This window comes from Perca fluviatilis, chromosome 6, assembly GCF_010015445.1.
Source record: "Perca fluviatilis chromosome 6, GENO_Pfluv_1.0, whole genome shotgun sequence".
Taxonomy (NCBI): domain Eukaryota; kingdom Metazoa; phylum Chordata; class Actinopteri; order Perciformes; family Percidae; genus Perca; species Perca fluviatilis.
In genome coordinates, this window is record NC_053117.1 from 10,055,963 (window position 1) to 10,075,683 (window position 19,721).

The 19,721-nt window shown below is 47.7% G+C and overlaps 1 protein-coding gene across 4 annotated transcripts; it reads right to left on the reverse strand.

The window, feature by feature from the left end:
• Positions 1-13,748: 13,748 nt before the first annotated feature.
• Positions 13,749-19,241, reverse strand: LOC120559983 (cytochrome b ascorbate-dependent protein 3). 4 transcript variants are annotated; one of them, XM_039802062.1, is made up of 7 exons: positions 19,105-19,241; positions 18,450-18,569; positions 17,568-17,772; positions 14,675-14,883; positions 14,364-14,518; positions 14,111-14,267; positions 13,749-14,024 (listed from the first exon to the last, which is right to left on the reverse strand). In XM_039802062.1, the coding sequence occupies exons 2-7, from the start codon at positions 18,567-18,569 to the stop codon at positions 13,998-14,000; spliced, it is 873 nt and encodes a 290-aa protein (XP_039657996.1). In that variant the 5' UTR covers positions 19,105-19,241; the 3' UTR covers positions 13,749-13,997. The 4 variants fall into 4 exon arrangements, with proteins under 4 accessions (XP_039657996.1, XP_039657993.1, XP_039657995.1 ...); XM_039802059.1 differs by having other exon boundaries at positions 18,432-18,569; XM_039802061.1 differs by having other exon boundaries at positions 18,432-18,572.
• Between the last annotated feature and the right edge of the window lie 480 nt (positions 19,242-19,721).

Sequence of the window (19,721 nt, forward strand, 5' to 3'; positions counted from 1 at the left end):
ACATTTTACCATTTAAATCAGGATTTGTTATGGTTTTGGTGTCTTGTCTTATTTTGGTGGTCTGTTTTGTGCTCTGTTTCCTGTTTTATTTTGAAGTCTCTGGTTTTCTGTCTTGTCTTGTACTATTTACTTCCTGTCTTGTTTCCCTCCTTTTGTTGATTGCTCTGCCCTGCCTAATGTGTTTCACCTGTTTCCCAGCCCTTGTGTCACCTGTCTTGTGTCATCTCATTAGTCTGTGTATTTAGTCTTGGTGTTCCCCTTGTCCAGTGTCAGATGATTGTTTGTTTGTGTGTTTTCCAGTTTCCCAACCGTGTTCAGTTCTGTCTCCTCGTCCGTGAGTTTTGGTCAGTAGTTCTGTTTCTGGTTTTCCTTTGTTTTGTTAGTCAGTTCTCTGTTGGATTTTTGGACTCTTGGTTTGAATAAACCTTCCACCTTAAACATTCTCCTGCCTGCCTGCCTGCTCTCTGCATTTTGGGTCCGCCATTCCCTACTCCTCCCTGCTACACCTGACATAATCATCTGACCACCATGGACCCAGCAGAGACAATGGCATACGACCTCAGTGACCTCACCTGCAGGCTTGTTTGTGCTGTTGGGGAGTGGAGGTTCACCAGAGGTCGGAAGGCCAAGGAGGCAGTTCTCCAGGCTGCTCGCCGAGACGCCTCCGCTCATCCCTGGCTCCGGAGCTCCCTCCCAGACTGGATTCAAGACTTCCTGGAGTCTCCTAACGGTGAGCCTGAACCTACCTCTCCGTGACTTTCCCAGTGCTGTCTGGTGTTCCCAGGCCTACCAGTGGCCACGAGCCGACTCCTGGTCCCCGTGTCCTGTCTGTGGTCGGGCCTGCTCCTGCCCCTTGTGCCTTGTCGGCACCCCTGTTGACCTCTGTTCCCGAGCTGACGTGCAACCCTTCTGTTCCCGAGCTGACGTGCAACCCTTCTGTTCCCGAGCTGACGTGCGGCCCTTCTGTTCCCGGGCTGACGTGCAGTTCTGCTGGCCCGGGATTGACGTGCTGCTCTCCTGACCCTGGGCTGACGTGTAGCTCCCCTGAGTCTAGGCTAGCTAGCAGCTCCCCTGAGTCCGGCTAGCTAGCAGCTCCCCTGAGTCCAGGCCAGCTAGGCAGCTCCCTGAGTCCAGGCCCGGCGCGCAGCTCCCCTGAGTCCAGGCCAGCTAGCAGCTCCCCTGAGTCCAGGCCAGCTAGCAGCTGCCCTGAGTCCAGGCCTGAGTCCAGGCCAGCTTCGCCAGCTGCCCTGAGTCCAGGCCAGCTAGCAGCTGCCCTGAGTCCAGGCCAGCTAGCAGCTTCCCTGAGTCCAGGGCCAGCTAGCAGCTCCCCTGAGTCCAGGCAAGCTGCAGCTGCGCCGCTGCGTCCAGGCCAGCTAGCAGCTGCCCTGAGGTCAGGCCAGCTAGCACATCCCCCTGAGTCCAGGCCAGCAAGCATCTCCCCTGAGTCCAGGCCAGCAAGCATCTCCCCTGAGTCCAGGCCAGCTAGCATCTCCCCTGAGTCCAGGCCAGCTAGCATCTCCCCTGAGTCCAGGCCAGCTAGCATCTCCCCTGAGTCCAGGCCGCTAGCATCTCCCCTGAGTCCAGGCCAGCTAGCATCTCCCCTGAGTTCAGGCCAGCTAGCATCTCCCCTGAGTCCAGGCCAGCTAGCATCTCCCCTGACTTCGCAGCTAGCTAGCATCTCCTCCTGACGCAGCTAGCTAGCATTTCCCCTGACTTCGCAGCTCGCTAGCATCTCCCCTGACTTCGCGCCTGCTTAGCATATCCCCTGACTCGCAGCCAGCTAGCATCTCCCCTGATTCGCAGCGCAGCTAGCAGCTCCCCTGATTCGCAGCCAGCTAGCAGCTCCCCTGATTACGCAGCCAGCGAGCTCCCCTGAATCGCAGCCAGCTAGCAGCTCCCCCGGTCGCGCCAGCTAGCAGCTCCCCGGTCGCAGCCAGCTAGCAGCTCCCCGACTCGCAGCCAGCTAGCAGCTCCCCGAGATCGCAGCCAGCTAGCAGCTTCCACGACTCCCGCCAGCTAGCAGCTCCCCGAGTCCCAGCCAGCTAGCAACCTCCCTGAATCCAGCCTAGCCAGCGGCCTCCTAATCCCTGGCTGGCTAGCAGCCCTCCAGAACCTCGGCCGGATAAGCGGCCTCTCAGTACCCGGCCGGTTAGCGGCCCTCTCAAGTCGCCGCAGCGTGCAGCCGCCCAGAACCGCCGCTGATGTTCAGCCGCCCAGAGTCTGCGTCGCCAGACCTCCCAGAGTCTACTTCGCCCGACCTCCCAGACCTCCCAGAGTCTGCGTCCCCGACCTCCAGAACTCTCAGAGTCCACATCAGCAACGCTCTCCCTGAGACTTTGTCCGGTCTCCGGCACCCGGTGACTGCCCCAGAGACTGTGCCTTTGTCCGGTGGATCAGCCGGCTCCCGCCCGCCCCGGGTTTTGTTGGCCGGTCCGGCCGACTCCTGCCCCCGGGTTTTTCGGCGGTCCGGCCGACCTCTGCTCCTGCTACCTTGGCCGCCTGGCTCCAGCCCCGCTGCTCTTCGCCTGGCTCCAGCCCCGCTGACTCTTCGCCTGGCTCCAGCTCAGCTGACTCGCTTCGCCTGGCTCCAGCTCAGCTGTGCGCTTGCCTGGCTCCAGCTCAGCTGACCCGTTGCTTGCCCGGCCCTCGGAGGGTTTTAGCCTTCATTGGCCTGCCAAGTCTCCTGAGGGTTTCAGCCTCGCCCGGGCGCCTGAGGGGTATCGCCCTTCCGCCCGACGGCCTCCAGAAGGGTATCGCCCACCGCCGACGGCCTCCAGAGGGGACTCTCCTTACCACGACGGCCTCCAGAGGTATGGCCTCGCCGCCCGGCCGCCAGAGGGACTCTCGCCCGCGCCCGGCCTCCTGAGGGATATCTCGCCCCGCGCCCGGCCTCCTGAGGGATATCGCGCCCGCGCCCGGCCTCCAGAGGGGTCGCCGCCGCGCCGGCCTCCAAGGGGTTTCACCGCCCGGCCTCCAGAGGGGGTACGCCGCCCGGCCGGCCTCCAGAGGGAACTCTCCGCGCCCGGACGGCCTCCAGAGGGATATCGCCCGCGCCCCCGGCCTCCTGAGGGGACTCTCCCGCCGGACGGCCTCCAGAGGGGACTCTCCTTCGCGCCGGCCTCCAGAGGGATATCGCCCGCCGGCCGGCCTCCTGAGGGATATCGCCTGCGCCCGGCGCCGCCAGAGGGTATGGCCTCGCCGCCCGGCCGCCAGAGGGGTACGCCAGCGCCGGGCCCGCCTGAGAACTTCCCCGTCCTGTTCGTCCTCCTGAGGGGATGCCGTTGCAGAGCGGCCTCCTACAACCCTCACCGTTCTGTTCGGCCCGTCTGAGGGGTTCTGCCTTCTCGCGCCGCGCCGCCTGAAGCATCCTGCCTTCGTCGCCGGTCGTCTGTGGGATTCTGCCTTCTCTGTGGCCCCCTGTGCCCCCAGTGCTCTGTGTTTCCCCGTGCCCCCGGGACTCTCTGTTCCCTGTGCTCCTGGACTCCCTGTTCTCCGTGCCCCAGGACTCTCTTTTCCCTCTGGCCTCTCTCTGTTTCCCTTGCCCCGAGTGTCTCCAGTGCTCTTCCCGCCCCTCCGGGGTTGATTTGGTTTTTGAGCTTTGCGGTCCCTCCTCCGGGCCCCCCCCTCCCTCCCTGGTTTGTTTTTGCTCCTTTCTTGTTTTTTGGACATCTGGGATCTGTCCCTTGGGGGTACTGTTATGGTTTTGGTGTCTTGTCTTATTTTGGTGGTCTGTTTTGTGCTCTGTTTCCTGTTTTATTTTGAAGTCTCTGGTTTTCTGTCTTGTCTTGTACTATTTACTTCCTGTCTTGTTTCCCTCCTTTTGTTGATTGCTCTGCCCTGCCTAATGTGTTTCACCTGTTTCCCAGCCCTTGTGTCACTCTTGTTTCGTCTCATTTTTAGTCTTGTGGTATACGCTTGGTGTTCCCGTTTCGTTGATTGTTTTTGTTTTTGTGTTTTCCAGTTTCCCAACCGTGTTCAGTTCTGTCTCCTCGTTCCGTGAGTTTTGGTCAGTAGTTCTGTTTCTGGTTTTCCCTTTGTTTTGTAGTCGCGTTCTCTGTTGGATTTTTGGACTCTTGGTTTGAATAAACCTTCCACCTTAAACATTCTCCTGCCTGCCTGCCTGCTCTCTGCATTTTGGGTCCGCCATTCCCTACTCCTCCCTGCTACACCTGACATAATCATCTGACCACCATGGACCCAGCAGAGACAATGGCATACGACCTCAGTGACCTCACCTGCAGGCTTGTTTGTGCTGTTGGGGAGTGGAGGTTCACCAGAGGTCGGAAGGCCAAGGAGGCAGTTCTCCAGGCTGCTCGCCGAGACGCCTCCGCTCATCCCTGGCTCCGGAGCTCCCTCCCAGACTGGATTCAAGACTTCCTGGAGTCTCCTAACGGTGAGCCTGAACCTCGCTCTGTGACTTTCCCAGTGCTGTCTGGTGTTCCCAGGCCTACCAGTGGCCACGAGCCGACTCCTGGTCCCCGTGTCCTGTCTGTGGTCGGGCCTGCTCCTGCCCCTTGTGCCTTGTCGGCACCCCTGTTGACCTCTGTTCCCGAGCTGACGTGCAACCCTTCTGTTCCCGAGCTGACGTGCAACCCTTCTGTTCCCGAGCTGACGTGCGGCCCTTCTGTTCCCGGGCTGACGTGCAGTTCTGCTGGCCCGGGGTTGACGTGCTGCTCTCCTGACCCTGGGCTGACGTGTAGCTCCCCTGAGTCTAGGCTAGCTAGCAGCTCCCCTGAGTCCAGGCTAGCTAGCAGCTCCCCTGAGTCCAGGCCAGCTAGCAGCTCCCCTGAGTCCAGGCCAGCTAGCAGCTCCCCTGAGTCCAGGCCAGCTAGCAGCTCCCCTGAGTCCAGGCCAGCTAGCAGCTGCCCTGAGTCCAGGCCTGAGTCCAGGCCAGCTAGCAGCTGCCCTGAGTCCAGGCCAGCTAGCAGCTGCCCTGAGTCCAGGCCAGCTAGCAGCTCCCCTGAGTCCAGGCCAGCTAGCAGCTGCCCTGAGTCCAGGCCAGCTAGCAGCTCCCCTGAGTCCAGGCCAGCTAGCAGCTGCCCTGAGTCCAGGCCAGCTAGCAGCTGCCCTGAGTCCAGGCCAGCTAGCAGCTGCCCTGAGTCCAGGCCAGCTAGCATCTCCCCTGAGTCCAGGCCAGCAAGCATCTCCCCTGAGTCCAGGCCAGCAAGCATCTCCCCTGAGTCCAGGCCAGCTAGCATCTCCCCTGAGTCCAGGCCAGCTAGCATCTCCCCTGAGTCCAGGCCAGCTAGCATCTCCCCTGAGTCCAGGCCAGCTAGCATCTCCCCTGAGTCCAGGCCAGCTAGCATCTCCCCTGAGTCCAGGCCAGCTAGCATCTCCCCTGAGTCCAGGCCAGCTAGCATCTCCCCTGAGTCCAGGCCAGCTAGCATCTCCCCTGAGTCCAGGCCAGCTAGCATCTCCCCTGACTCGCAGCTAGCTAGCATCTCCCCTGACTCGCAGCTAGCTAGCATTTCCCCTGACTCGCAGCTAGCTAGCATCTCCCCTGACTCGCAGCTAGCTAGCATCTCCCCTGACTCGCAGCCAGCTAGCATCTCCCCTGATTCGCAGCCAGCTAGCAGCTCCCCTGATTCGCAGCCAGCTAGCAGCTCCCCTGATTCGCAGCCAGCTAGCAGCTCCCCTGATTCGCAGCCAGCTAGCAGCTCCCCAGATTCGCAGCCAGCTAGCAGCTCCCCCGATTCGCAGCCAGCTAGCAGCTCCCCCGACTCGCAGCCAGCTAGCAGCTCCCCCGATTCGCAGCCAGCTAGCAGCTTCCATGACTCCCAGCTAGCTAGCAGCTCCCCCGAGTCCCAGCCAGCTAGCAACCTCCCTGAATCCAGCCTAGCCAGCGGCCTCCCTAATCCCTGGCTGGCTAGCAGCCCTCCAGAACCTCGGCCGGATAGCGGCCTCTCAGTACCCCGGCCGGTTAGCGGCCTCTCAGATTCGCCGCTGACGTGCAGCCGCCCAGAACCGCCGCTGATGTTCAGCCGCCCAGAGTCTGCGTCGCCAGACCTCCCAGAGTCTGCTTCGCCCGACCTCCCAGACCTCCCAGAGTCTGCGTCGCCCGACCTCCCAGACCTCTCAGAGTCCACATCAACCGCTCTCCCTGAGACTTTGTCGGTCTCCGGCACCCCGGTGACTGCCCCAGAGACTGTGCCTTTGTCGGTGGATCAGCCGGCTCCTGCCCCCCGGGTTTTGTCGGCGGTCCGGCCGACTCCTGCCCCCCGGGTTTTGTCGGCGGTCCGGCCGACCTCTGCTCCTGCTACCTTGTCGCCTGGCTCCAGCCCCGCTGACTCTTCGCCTGGCTCCAGCCCCGCTGACTCTTCGCCTGGCTCCAGCTCAGCTGACTCTTCGCCTGGCTCCAGCTCAGCTGACTCTTCGCCTGGCTCCAGCTCAGCTGACCCGTTGCTTGCCCGGCCCTCGGAGGGTTTTAGCCTTCATTGGCCTGCCAAGTCTCCTGAGGGGTTCAGCCTTGGCCGCGGTCAGCCTGAGGGTAATTTCCGGCCACCTGAGGGGTATCTCCTTCGGCCGGCCCGGCCTCCTGAGGGATATCGCCTTCGCCGGCCTCCAGAGGGTTCGTTCCAGCCGGCCTCCAAAGGTATCGCCGCGCCGCCGGCCTCCAGAGGGGTATCGCCTTCTCACACGGGCCTCCAGAGGGAACTCTCCTTCGCCGACGGCCTCCAGAGGGATATCGCCTTCGCCGCCGGCCTCCTGAGGGGACTCTCCTTCGCCGACGGCCTCCAGAGGGGACTCTCCTTCGCCGCCGGCCTCCAGAGGGATATCGCCTTCGCCGCCGGCCTCCTGAGGGATATCGCCTTCGCCGACGGCCGCCAGAGGGGTATGGCCTTCGCCGCCGGCCGCCAGAGGGGTACCGCCTTCGCCGCCGGCCGCCTGAGAGACTTCCCCGTCCTGTTCGTCCTCCTGAGGGGATTCGCCGTTGCAGACGGCCTCCTACGAACCCTCACCGTTCTGTTCGGCCGTCTGAGGGGTTCTGCCTTCGTCGCCGGCCGCCTGAAGCATCCTGCCTTCGTCGCCGGTCGTCTGTGGGATTCTGCCTTCTCTGTGGCCCCCTGTGCCCCCAGTGCTCTGTGTTTCCCCGTGCCCCCGGGACTCTCTGTTCCCTGTGCTCCTGGACTCCCTGTTCTCCGTGCCCCAGGACTCTCTTTTCCCTCTGGCCTCTCTCTGTTTCCCTTGCCCCGAGTGTTCCCAGTGCCTTCCTCGCCCCCTCGGGGGTTGATTTAGTTTGACTTTTGGGTCGCTCCCTCCTCGGCCCCCTCCCCCCCTCCCTGGTTTGTTTTTTGCTCCTTTCTTGTTTTTTTGGACATCTGGGATCTGTCCCTTGGGGGGGGGGTACTGTTATGGTTTTGGTGTCTTGTCTTATTTTGGTGGTCTGTTTTGTGCTCTGTTTCCTGTTTTATTTTGAAGTCTCTGGTTTTCTGTCTTGTCTTGTACTATTTACTTCCTGTCTTGTTTCCCTCCTTTTGTTGATTGCTCTGCCCTGCCTAATGTGTTTCACCTGTTTCCCAGCCCTTGTGTCACCTGTCTTGTGTCATCTCATTAGTCTGTGTATTTAGTCTTGGTGTTCCCCTTGTCCAGTGTCAGATGTTTGTTTGTGTGTTTTCCAGTTTCCCAACCGTGTTCAGTTCTGTCTCCTCGTCCGTGAGTTTTTGTCAGTAGTTCTGTTTCTGGTTTTCCTTTGTTTTGTTAGTCAGTTCTCTGTTGGATTTTTGGACTCTTGGTTTGAATAAACCTTCCACCTTAAACATTCTCCTGCCTGCCTGCCTGCTCTCTGCATTTTGGGTCCGCCATTCCCTACTCCTCCCTGCTACACCTGACAGGATTATCAGCAATGTCACTTAACCCTCATTCTTCATATCTGAACTACTGACTAGGGTTCCTGGGGACCCCAAAAATAAACAACTGTAAGAAATAACCATCATTAGTTATGTAATTAATGTAATCTGAAGGAAAAAAAACAGATATTTGAACATTGTGTGAAATAAATAAAACACATGAGGAAACCTGTGTATCTGTGTTGTCTCCTTCAAAATGATTGACTAATGAAAACAGAAACGGAAAACAATGATAGGAAGCCATTAAGAACAAAGAAAAATTTAAGAAAAAAAAGTGTAAACAAATGACAAGTTGTGGTTTAATGGAAGGGTCATGTGCCAGGAGCTAAATTGGTTAGCGGGGAAGCTCACAATGATGACAAGATTCCAGAAAGTCCCTACCCTGGAAATCCAGAGTTCTCGCAAGAGCACAATTTGAATTTGCTCAGCGAGTCACTCTGGCATTCAGTACTGATGCTCATTAATTATGCCCTTGTAGCCGAGCTGCACCAATCACATCGGTGTATCTGATATAGGCGGGCCAGAGGCGAGCTAAACAGATGGCGACAGCGCTGCAACGTCTAAGTCATTAGTAAACATTGCAATATGGCTATGAATGAACACCAGTTGTTTGAAATGGCTTTAGCCGCTTAGACTTAGCTTTTTATCTAAAAGAGGAACAGAAGACGGCGCTCGAATCGTTCCTTTGGGAAAAAAAAAGGACGTTTTGGCTGTTTTGCCGACCGGATACAGCAAGAGTTTAATCTACCAGTTAGCTCCGCTGGTAGCTAAGTGTATGAAGCTCTGGATACGTCACCCCGTGTGTTGTTGTGATTGGTCGTAGTGTTATCCAATTGCGTGCAGTGAGATTTTCAAATACATGCTTGGTGCCGCCACCTCGAGTTGGGCCATTTTCATTACTCATTGCCAGACCCTTAATCTTTCGGATTTGGGTCTGGATCTCCAGGCTAGAAAGTTAAGCACCCAGTTAAGAAACAGCTCGGCACAAACCTCACAGTGAATCCACCGGTTGGTCAGTTGATTCACCACTGGAAGTGGATTCCCTTCTCTGAATTCAATTAGTAAGTCACAAAAAGGGTGCTTTATTTAAAAGGTACAATATGTAATATATATGCATTAAAATGTCCAAAGCTGACTATACCTATGTTATACATTCTGTTGAGTTCTGTTGACCAAATGGTTCCAACAATGTTTAAACTCAGGGAAATCTGTAATTTAATTTTAATGACACAGGACATTTCGTTGGGTCGCCTGTCAGTGGCGTCACATAACCTTTGACCCCTGTAGTTATTCTAACTTCCGTCAAAACACGGGAACCCGGATGATACGTTTGAGAGTAATTGTAAATCATACAATGTCACAGAATGTTATACTCAGTAACCGTAATACTGCTTTTTTTCTGCCACACAGCATAATTTTTCATTGATTACATGCCACTTTGCAACACAGTAATACAGCAGTGACCTAATTAATTTATATATTTCAATATCAATCAATCCAGCTTAAACGTACAATATGTAACTTTCTGCCGCTAGGGGTCAACCAAAACAATGGACGGTAAAACTGGACTTTTGATGACGTTGGGAAGTTGCGTGGAATTATGGGAGTTTTTAGTGTTAAACACCTGCGCTGCCGGTTAGAATGCATCAGTTCACGACGAGTTTACCCATTCAAGTTTATTCACGTTACGTTTAGTAATGTCTATTCATGTTATTCTAATAAAATAGCTGCAGTTTCCCCAACATAATTACGTTTTTCTCGATTAGATTTCTATTTGTAGCTAGCAAGCTAACTGTAAGCAGCAGCTAAAACATAAAATATTTCACATATCAATGTCACCTTTTGGATGGTTTCAGCACCGGGGCGGACGGGGTGTGTTGTAACGCTAGCTACTAAACGAGGCTGAGAGACGGGTGTGGGTGGGGATTGTCGGGGAAATCTTCGCGATGGCGAGGACGTTCAATGCCTGTTGTGCAGCAGCAGAACATCTCCCAGCTGCCCGGAATTATCTCCCCTTCACTTTTCAGTAATCTTAACTTTTCGTTTTGGTGCTTAAGACACCTTTTGTCGGGTTAAGAAGGAGAAATTCGGCAGGGAGGAGATTTTCGGCACATACACCGGTAGCGCTATGGAGATGTCGCTAACGCTATGGATGGCCGCTGTTGTGACTCGGTGCTGGGTCTGATATGGTCCTTTTCCCGACGTTTAATTAAACTGCCGTTAGCGTCGTAAGCACCAGGCACTGGAGATAATTTCTGACTGGGGGTTGCTGTAATGAAAGTAGCTGGCTGATAGCTGACTGGGGGCTAGCTAGCTAGCTATATGTCCCGGGGCTGTTGTCAGCTGTCATCCTGACTGAGTCTCTCTGCGCCGGGGGTGTGAGGCAGACAGACCGGGGTGTGCTAGCTGGCTAAATTAGCATTAGATTAATCGTCTATCTATACAGCTAACGTTAACGTTACTAGTGAAGTTATTCGTGGGTTAGCCCAGTCCTGTTAACGGTGTCATATTAAAAGTAACTTTATTAGCGTGTTGAACGATGTTGTAACCTCATAATGTTACCCACAAAGCATTAGCATCAACGTTAGCTACTTGCCAACCAGCACATTGTAGTAACGTTAAGCTGGTATCGATATTGATATCTTTCAAAATAAATAAAGTCTCTGTTGTATTACTGTGATAAAAAGTGGGATGTTATTAATCACAAAATGATGCTGAATGGCAAAAAAGCAGTATTACGGTTACAAGTATTTTTTTTTTCTGTGACATTGTATGATTTACAATTACTCCTGAACGTATCATCTTGGTGCCAGTGTTCTGACGGAAGTTAGAGTAACTGGAGGGTGAAAGGTTATATGACGCCACTGACGGGCGACTAAAGGAAACGTGCCGTGTCTGAAAATAAAATAACAGATTTTTCTGGGTTTGACATTTGGTGGAAATATTTGGGATAGTGTAAGAACACAACTCATAAAAAATATATAACATAGGTATGGTCGTTTTTAGACATTTTAAAGCAGAAATGTTACATATTGTACCTTTAACGTTACTACAATGTGCTACATTGACAAGTAACGTTAGCTAATGTTTATGCTTGGTGGGTAACGTAACAAGGTAACAACATTGTTTAACACACTCAGAAAGTTATTTTAAGTAAGTTTGTTTTGACCACGGTTAACAGCACTGGGCTAACCCACGATTAAGTTTGCTACGTAATGTTAGCTATATAGATAGACGACTAATCTATTGCTAACTTAGCCAGCTAGCAAACCCCGGTCTGTCTGCCTCACTCCCCCAGCGCCAAGAGAATTCAGTCGGGACGAGAGCAGACAACAGCCCCGAGGACCAATCAATTAATCAAAATTTATTTATATAGCACTTTACAACAACCAGCAGGTATCCAAAGTGCTTAACATCAGAAACACATATCATACAATAGAAAGAATGAACATAGAAAACAGTAAAATCAGAAAAGGTTACAAAGAAACAAAAGAATGAAATTGTCACACCACTGCTACGTATTAAAGGCCAGACGAAACAAATAAGTTTTGACCTAAAAAGAGCTACATCTGTAATAGTGCGAATATCAGGGGGTAACTTGTTCCAGAGTCTCGGAGCAGCAACTGCAAAAGCCTGATCACCCCACCATTTATACCTTGACCTTGGCACTTCTAAAACTCGCTGATTTGAAGAACGCAATGACCGGTTGTGCTCCCACAAAGTTAAAATTTCAGACAAATACTCCGGGGCCAGACCATTTAAGGCTTTGAAAGCAAACATAAAATCTTAATCTATTCTCAAACGCACAGGGAGACAATGTAGAGTGTGGACGTCTAGATGTATTTGTTAAAAAGCGAGCAGCAGCATTTTGCACAAGTTGAAGACGGAGATGGAGGTTTGATTCAGACCAACATAAAGAGCATTACAGTAATCCAATCTTGAACTAATGAAAGCATGAATCGCCCTTTTCTAGATCATGCCTGTTCAGGAAAGGCTTAACTTTAGCCAGGAGACAAAGCTGGAAAAAGCTCATTCTAACAACATTACTGATCTGCTTGTCAAATGTAATGCTGCAATCAAAAGTAACCCACAAGTTTTTGACAGCTGACCTAGTGTAGGATGCCAGAGCTCACAAATTCAAAGCTGGACCATTTTGCGTGCCTGAAGTACTGAAAATAATACACTCCGTTTTATCTTCATTCAAATTAAGAAAGTTTTCTGAAAGCCACAACTTAATATCAGCAATACAACTAAGCAGGGAATTTAGTCATTAGCTTTCATAGGCAAATAGATTTGCAAATCACCTGCGTAACAATGAAATGACAGGTTGTGCTTTCCTATAATAGCCCCTAAAGGCAACATGTATAAAGAAAACAGAATGGTGCCAAGAATGGAACCCTGGGGTACCCCACAAGAGAGAGGAGCAGCTGACGAGGAGAGGTCACCAATCATGACAGAAAAGCTCCTATTTGTCAAATAGGAGCTAAACCAATTAAGTGCCGAGCCTCTGATGCCCACACAATGCTCAAGGCGAGAGAGTGGAGGACTGCATGGTCCACTGTGTCAAAAGCCGCTGTGAGGTCCAAAAGCACTAAAACAGTAGGATTCCCAGCATCTACTGACAAGGCAATATCATTATCTACTCTCAACAGTGCAGACTCAGTACTGTGACGTGATCTAAAACCAGATTTAAATTTTTCAAACACAGAGTTCTGCTGTAAAAAGGCTTGTAACCAAAACCTTTAAAAGAAAAAGGTAGATGAGAGACGTACAGATACTTGTGTTAAGAAAATACTCTGGTAAAAGTAGAAGTACTGATTTAACTTCTTTACTCAAGTAAAAGTAACAAAGTACAGGCTTGGAAATTTACTTAAAAGTATAAAAGTAAAAGTAGCCTTGCGAATGACCATTTTTTATGCAAAGCTACCTGGACCATACAAATGTTACTAGAGTGCAAGCTGAGAAACTTAAGTCGACATGGAAAAAAGGCTCTTTATATGCCAATGCCTACATTTTAAACGGATGTCTGCCAATAGGCCTAAAACATCACATATATGATTATTGTGGCAGAGACTGGGACTCAGTCTGTTCTTGGATTTTGTGAAATAAATTTCTCAATAAGTACGACTTGTATATATTTTTTTCTTCTTCATGAAGCATTTTCTGACTAGCATTATACTCTGGAGTGACTTATAGTCCCAAAAAATACGGTATGTGCTAACGTTACCGCCATCAAGCCGCAATGATTTGCCGCAAATGAATGCCGCCGAATCCATCGAGTCGTATTGTAGTGATGCGTCAAGTGTAACGGATATTCCCATCCAATTAGATTGAATTCGGTTTTGAGGATGCGAAAAATAATAACGGTAACTCCACTGAAATAATTTGAAACTAAAATAATGGGGCAATTTTGTAAAATGTAAGCAGTAGAAAGTACCGATATTGGTGTTAAAAATGTAAGGAGTAAAAGTTAAAAGTAAAATTATCTGAAAAATCTACTTGAGTACAGTAACAAAGTATTTGTACTTTGTTACGTTAACGTTAGCTACGTTAGTTACTAGACAGACATGAGAGTGGTATTAATCTTCTCATCTTATTCTCTGCAAGAAAGCAAATACTATTCCGTCAACAAAGAAATTTGCAGACTCACTACATTATGAGTCACCCTTAGGTCCTGCCTTCGAAGCATACAAAAACACAATTCTTAGTTTCAGGTGATTATATACACTAATGAAAATCTAATTATGAACATTATATTCCTGCTTTGGATATTTCTTAGTTTAGAGATTTTACCTTAGGAACACATATCTGTGGTAAAATATAAAACTCAAGGTTCCCTTAGCTGGCTAGCTAGCTAGCTACAGTGCATCATGGGAGAGCTTATGAGGAAAATGTCACAGCTTTGATGAAATGAAAACTTTTTTTATTCTTTGGCAACACATCAATCTTAAATATAATTTCAAATAAATATTTACACCCACAACAGACATTGATAATCATCACACTGTTAAGAAAGCTGCTTGTACATTCAAAGTAGATCAAAGTTTGTAGAACTTTTGGATTGTAAAAGGGGAAGTGTGATCTGTAATGGTTGAACTGATTTTGCATGGACGGGTTTGATGCATGCAACAATTTTCAATTTCCCTTCATTCATTCATTTTCTTCTTGAAGAATTGGCTGTGGGAGAGAGCAGATAAAGATAATTATGAAATACTTCATTAAAATAAATCCTCTAATCTCATCAACTGTACTGATATCCTCACCGTGTAAGCTAAAACCTCAGGACTGGAGTCTGGTCGCTGCCATTTATGGTTGGACAAAATCATAAGGACAACCAAGCCGAAGGCTACAATTAAAACTCCTAATGAATTTCCTAACAAAGCCTCGGATGGAAGGTTAGTATACGCCTGAGTTCCAGTGCTGTGGGAAAGAAAATACACATGTAAGAGAGCAATTTAGTAATTGTATCTTTGAGGAAAATATTACTAAAAAGTAACTCAGAAACATGCCACTCACAGAACAAAGAAGAGTTTCTCGTTGATTCCGGAAATGCATGCAGCGATGCTGAGCCACAGTATGCTGCCTCCCATCCACACATGGACAGGTTTAAGGAGTGCACGTAGTGATATGGGGGAGCAGGGCAGAAGGAAGCCAGCCATACCCACCACCCACTGAAATAACGAATGCAGGGACAGACATCCACAGACACAGTAAACACAAAGGCTGATAACCAAAGCTCAACCATGTCTCAGATTAAGACAAAAAGAAAACACCTTATTACACATGTCTAATAAAGCGATTTAGATCCTGCATGTAAAGTCATATACCTGTATGGCAAAAAGAGCAACAGCAGCGATTCCAATCCAACTGTGCAAAGAGTAGAGGTTGGCAATGCTTTTAGCATTGTGGAAGCCAAACACAGCACAAAGACCCACAATTGACAGAACCAGAGCAAGGAACATCAGTGTGGCATGCAGCAGCTTCCAGGGGAGTTTATTCTGACCCCAGGTCAGGGGGACGCGGTACAACACAGCTCCTGCAGGGAGGAAGCAACAAGAGGACAGATGCTACATTATAGTTAATGTCGTCTGTGGCTCTGGAGCGCACTGAGAAAATAACCCTGAATCATACTAGGGACTGAAAGGTGAGATATATAACAGTCCAATAAATAATAAAGTCCAATACTCATCACTCGAGTAGACCGTTGAAAATGTGAAAACGTGAATACACTAGTCTACATTAATCTTTTGGAAGGGCTGTCAAAATTAATGCAATAATAATAATTACCACAAATTCCTTTTAATGGCAATAATTCCTTTTTAACATACTAATCGTATGCACGTGTAATATCATACAAATGATTAGTAGGCCATATGTGAATGGAAAATGCTGAAAGGTGTGTCTATTAGTCTCTTATACTTACAAGAAAGTTTATAAGAATCCCATTTTGTATGTATTTTAATGCATTTCAATGAGGTAGTATCCTATCCTTAAAGTTTAAATAATCGCCAACATCACAAAATAACAATCACCAGTGGACACAAACATTTTGTCAGATACTTTCACAAATGTTCATCACACATGTGGAACATTATGACATGTTGTGTGTGCTGCGCATATAACACATGTATTATCACTGCTGCCTCCAATTTTGACACATTTCAAAACCTTTCACCACCATTTAATATCCAGAGGGGCTGCCCTAAATGTGCATTGTACATTGATTATTCATTACAGCGAGGTGGTCTTTCTGCTGGGCCTTAGGCCTGTCGCACCTCCAACGGTGCATGTGTTGGACTGTGCATGACAGGGGCATCCTTTTCCCTGAGGCAGGCCTAAACCTGACCGCATAACGCAAGGTGTGTGCATTGTACATTGATATTTGTATTACACTTAAAAAGGGTGAGGAATTACCAAATGCATCTATTATCAAGTATTCCTTTTCCCACACATTGATATGTACTAGGGCTGAACGATTAATCACATTTGCAATAATATCGCGATGTTAAAACGCGATATTCTAATTGCAAAGGCTGTGATTTGGTCACGTGACTCGTGAGAGCAAATCAGTCTGCACTCCGCAGAGAAAGCATCAACCTGGCACGCTAACGCCACGCCATACCTTGAGCAGATTTCTGTCATCCAAACAACTCTGAATTGTAGTTTAAAGCTTTTACAGACATTTTAATAAAATGAAGGGCTCAAGTCCATACATGCAGTTAATGGATACAGGTACGCAGAACTGAAGGCTTGGTTAGCAACGTTTAGTGGTTAGCTCCTGTTACCTAGCTAGCGCCATTATAAAGATATGGAGTGGAGGAGACTGCTGCGGAGAGGGGTAACAACCAGACTCTGATAAATGATGTTTGGGGAGCTTTCACAGCAGCGTGGCCGCATTGTTTCAACGGTTTTATTAGTACAATCAATCCCACAGCAAGACCACCAGTAGCATGCTACTACTAACGTAACAATAGCCTCTCTCTGAGCAAGTGCAACGTTGATGCTGTCATTTACACGGCACACAACTTCATGAGGGGGAGGGGCTGGAGGCAGCTCCTCTGTGTGCACTGTAAAAAAATACACCGTTATATATATATATATATATATATATATATATATATATATATATATATATATTAATGATGCACCGAAATGAAAATTCTTGGCCGAAACCGAAAACCGAAAAAAGAGGAAACCAAGACCGAAAACCGAAACTGAAACACCGAAAGAAATTAAGCCAATTATTAGTACCATTGCATTTATGACTACTTTTCATTGTTTTCACTCCGTGGTCCGTCTCAACCTCGTTGCTTAGGAGACGCTTTGCAGGTGGATTGGGTACTGACACACGTGCAGGTCGCGGTTTCTGTTTGAGTCATCACAACATTTTCGGCCGTATTGTTTCGGTGATAAAAGTAAAATTTTCGGTGGCCGAATATTCGGTGCATCCCTAATATATATATATATATATATATATATATATATATATATATATATATATATATATATATATATATATATATATATATATAGTTATTGTATATATGTTTGTTTTTTTTACATATTTAACTGTCTAATAAAGTTCAAAGACAGTGTTTAAAAAGTGCAATCCACATGTTTACATATGTTTATTACAGTAAATAATAATTAAATAATCTAAATACTACTAAGGGTGGTAAAGCCACACATTTGTTTTTATATTTCTGCAATCTGCACTTTAGTTTGTGTGATTTGTTTCTGACTTTCATATGAATGTTTACACCAGACTTGGTCAGTGCTCAATATACTACTGTGATTGAAGTATGAAGCTCCTACCTTGTATTGGCTGATTGTGTTCACATAAAAGGCATCCAAACAGAGACAGTACCCATCATCATTACAATTTAACATCCAGTTCATCATGTATTATATTGAAGATACATTACAGTTTCCTGCTGAAAGGCACCTTCTTTCATTTAAATCTTTTTTTTTTCTTTACATTCGAAAAGAAAAAAAAAAAAACTGTGACTGCAATCACTGAGGTGTGGCACTTAAAGCAAAACAGTCACTGTGGACTTTACCTCAGATTTATGATACCAAAGTGATGCATCAAATTATATGCTAGGTCTCTATGTAACCTGTAATGTGTAATTATCTTAATACAGTCTGACTGTCACAAGGAAAAACAGAAGTGAGAAACAGAAATGAAATAGTTTGATCCAAAAATGAAAAAGCACTCACCATTGCCGTACAGCACAACAAGACCTGTTACCATCAGAACAGGGTGCCAGTTGAACTGCAGTGCCGAGCCGTCCCAGGCAAAACCGCCACGCCACTGGCTATTCCACACACACACACACACCACGCAGGCCAGGCCCAGACCCAGGCACAGCATGTAGCATATGTAGAAGCTCACGATGGACCTCATTCTGGACAGAAATGTAGGCTAAACCATAAAAAGAACAAAATCAGAAAAAATATGATGGCAGGTGTCTCGTTGCTGATTTGATCCCAAAATAACTAGATGAAGCCTGGGCTAACTTTTTTTTTTAGACATCTGGGTCACTTATAGCCATTGTTTCAACAGCATTTCAACTGCTTTTGAAACAATGTCAATATGGCACCTAGATGTCTTGAAAAACATTCACTTATTTAACCAGATCTAGCCCAGTTTAAATGTTATGTCCCAAATCAATGTTAAACACCTTCTTGTTCACCCTTTTTTTCAGTTGTAATGCATAAATGCAGCAGCTAACTAGTACTAGAAACGATAAAAACACAAGAGCGTGTGAAAATTCACTTAAAATCCTTTTGAAAATCTCAACTTTTCCATTAGAAAAAACTAAATTGCAATTAAAGTGGTTGAATCAATCATTGTCGCATCTCTTCTAACCTTTAACTATTTATTTCAGCATCACATCAAACTCAACACTTTATCACAAGCTATCACCAGTGTTGTACGCCTTACCTTGTCCACAGATGCTGTGCTGTATCTCACAACACTGCCCTACTCTACAATACTGATACTTAACTCCACATCATGTAGAAGTTAATGCTTTATGTCGTGACTTCCCCTGGTTACTCTTTAACTACTATAATGCTCACATTGTTTTCTGCTCTCACTTCGTGTTTCTCTGGTGCAGCTGAAGTCTCACTTCCACATTCCGCTGTATTGCGGTGGCTGAGGGGAAAGCAATCAGAGGTGGAAGAACAGCTGTGGGATGAGGGGCCAGTTTGCTGCATCTGCTGCCCATAAATAAGATGGAAAGTGAGAGTGCGACACATTTATCAGTTTGTGTGGAAAGCAATTAGAAACACCCAACCAGCCAACTAAAAACAGTATCTTCTTCTGTCAATAGGCTGCACAATATAACAAGTTCAAAAAGATTAAGTGGAGTTAAAACGTGATAAAGTTAGCCAGTTGCTTTTTCGCAAAGGAACACGACTCGACTTGAACATACGCCAGGTTAAATCTCTTGTTTGAGTTTGACATTCGTGTAACTTTGACGCATTCAGCAAACTATTTCAGCTTTTGCAACTTAACATTGTTTACGTTGACAACATGTTTACGTATAGCAAATTAAAGAGTGTCGTTAATACATTCCTAAGTATCACAATTCATGTCGCAGGGTGCGTTTCTCTTTAAGCAGGGCAACATTAGATTAGCTTGTCTTGTAAAGTCTTGTAAAAATTAACTTTACGTAACGTTACCGCTGCTAGCATAGGCTATACAAAAAGCCAGAATAATTCACGTGTTAAATTGCGTATATTCGTGTACCTCATTTACATAGGCCTACATTCCACATCTTACGTTATACGGCTGACAACTCAAGGATAAAAGCTGCGTATAAGGTTAAACACATATACTGTCTATGGTTAAACACATTTCAGGAAGAGAAAACACATTTCCTTATTGACAACGCATGGCCTTGTGGGAAATGTAGTTTTGTTTGTCACTAGCCTACCCCGCAGCACTCCACATTATGAAATGATGATTCTATAATTCTGCAATTAAATTGAATAATTCAAAGTGCTGCGCTTTTATGCTCCAGCTCAAAGTTGATGCTTTGCCCTCCAGTTTTTGTTGATGCTATTTTCTTCAGCTCTGAACTTCCAGCCTCTGTGATAAAATAAGATGATAAAAACTTTATTGATCAACTATAGGAGAATTACATTGCAGCACTTAAAGGTATAAGAGTTAGAAGGACAAATTAAAATAGAATTTAAGCACACACACATGAAATATTTAAACAAACAATAAAGCAAGGGAAATAAGTAAATAAAACAAAAAGAAAACTATAAACTGTTCAGCCACCAAACAAGTATGAGGTTATATAAGCATAGGCTACATTATGAATTACTACTGATGAAATTGCTACTGCTTGGCCTCTCAGG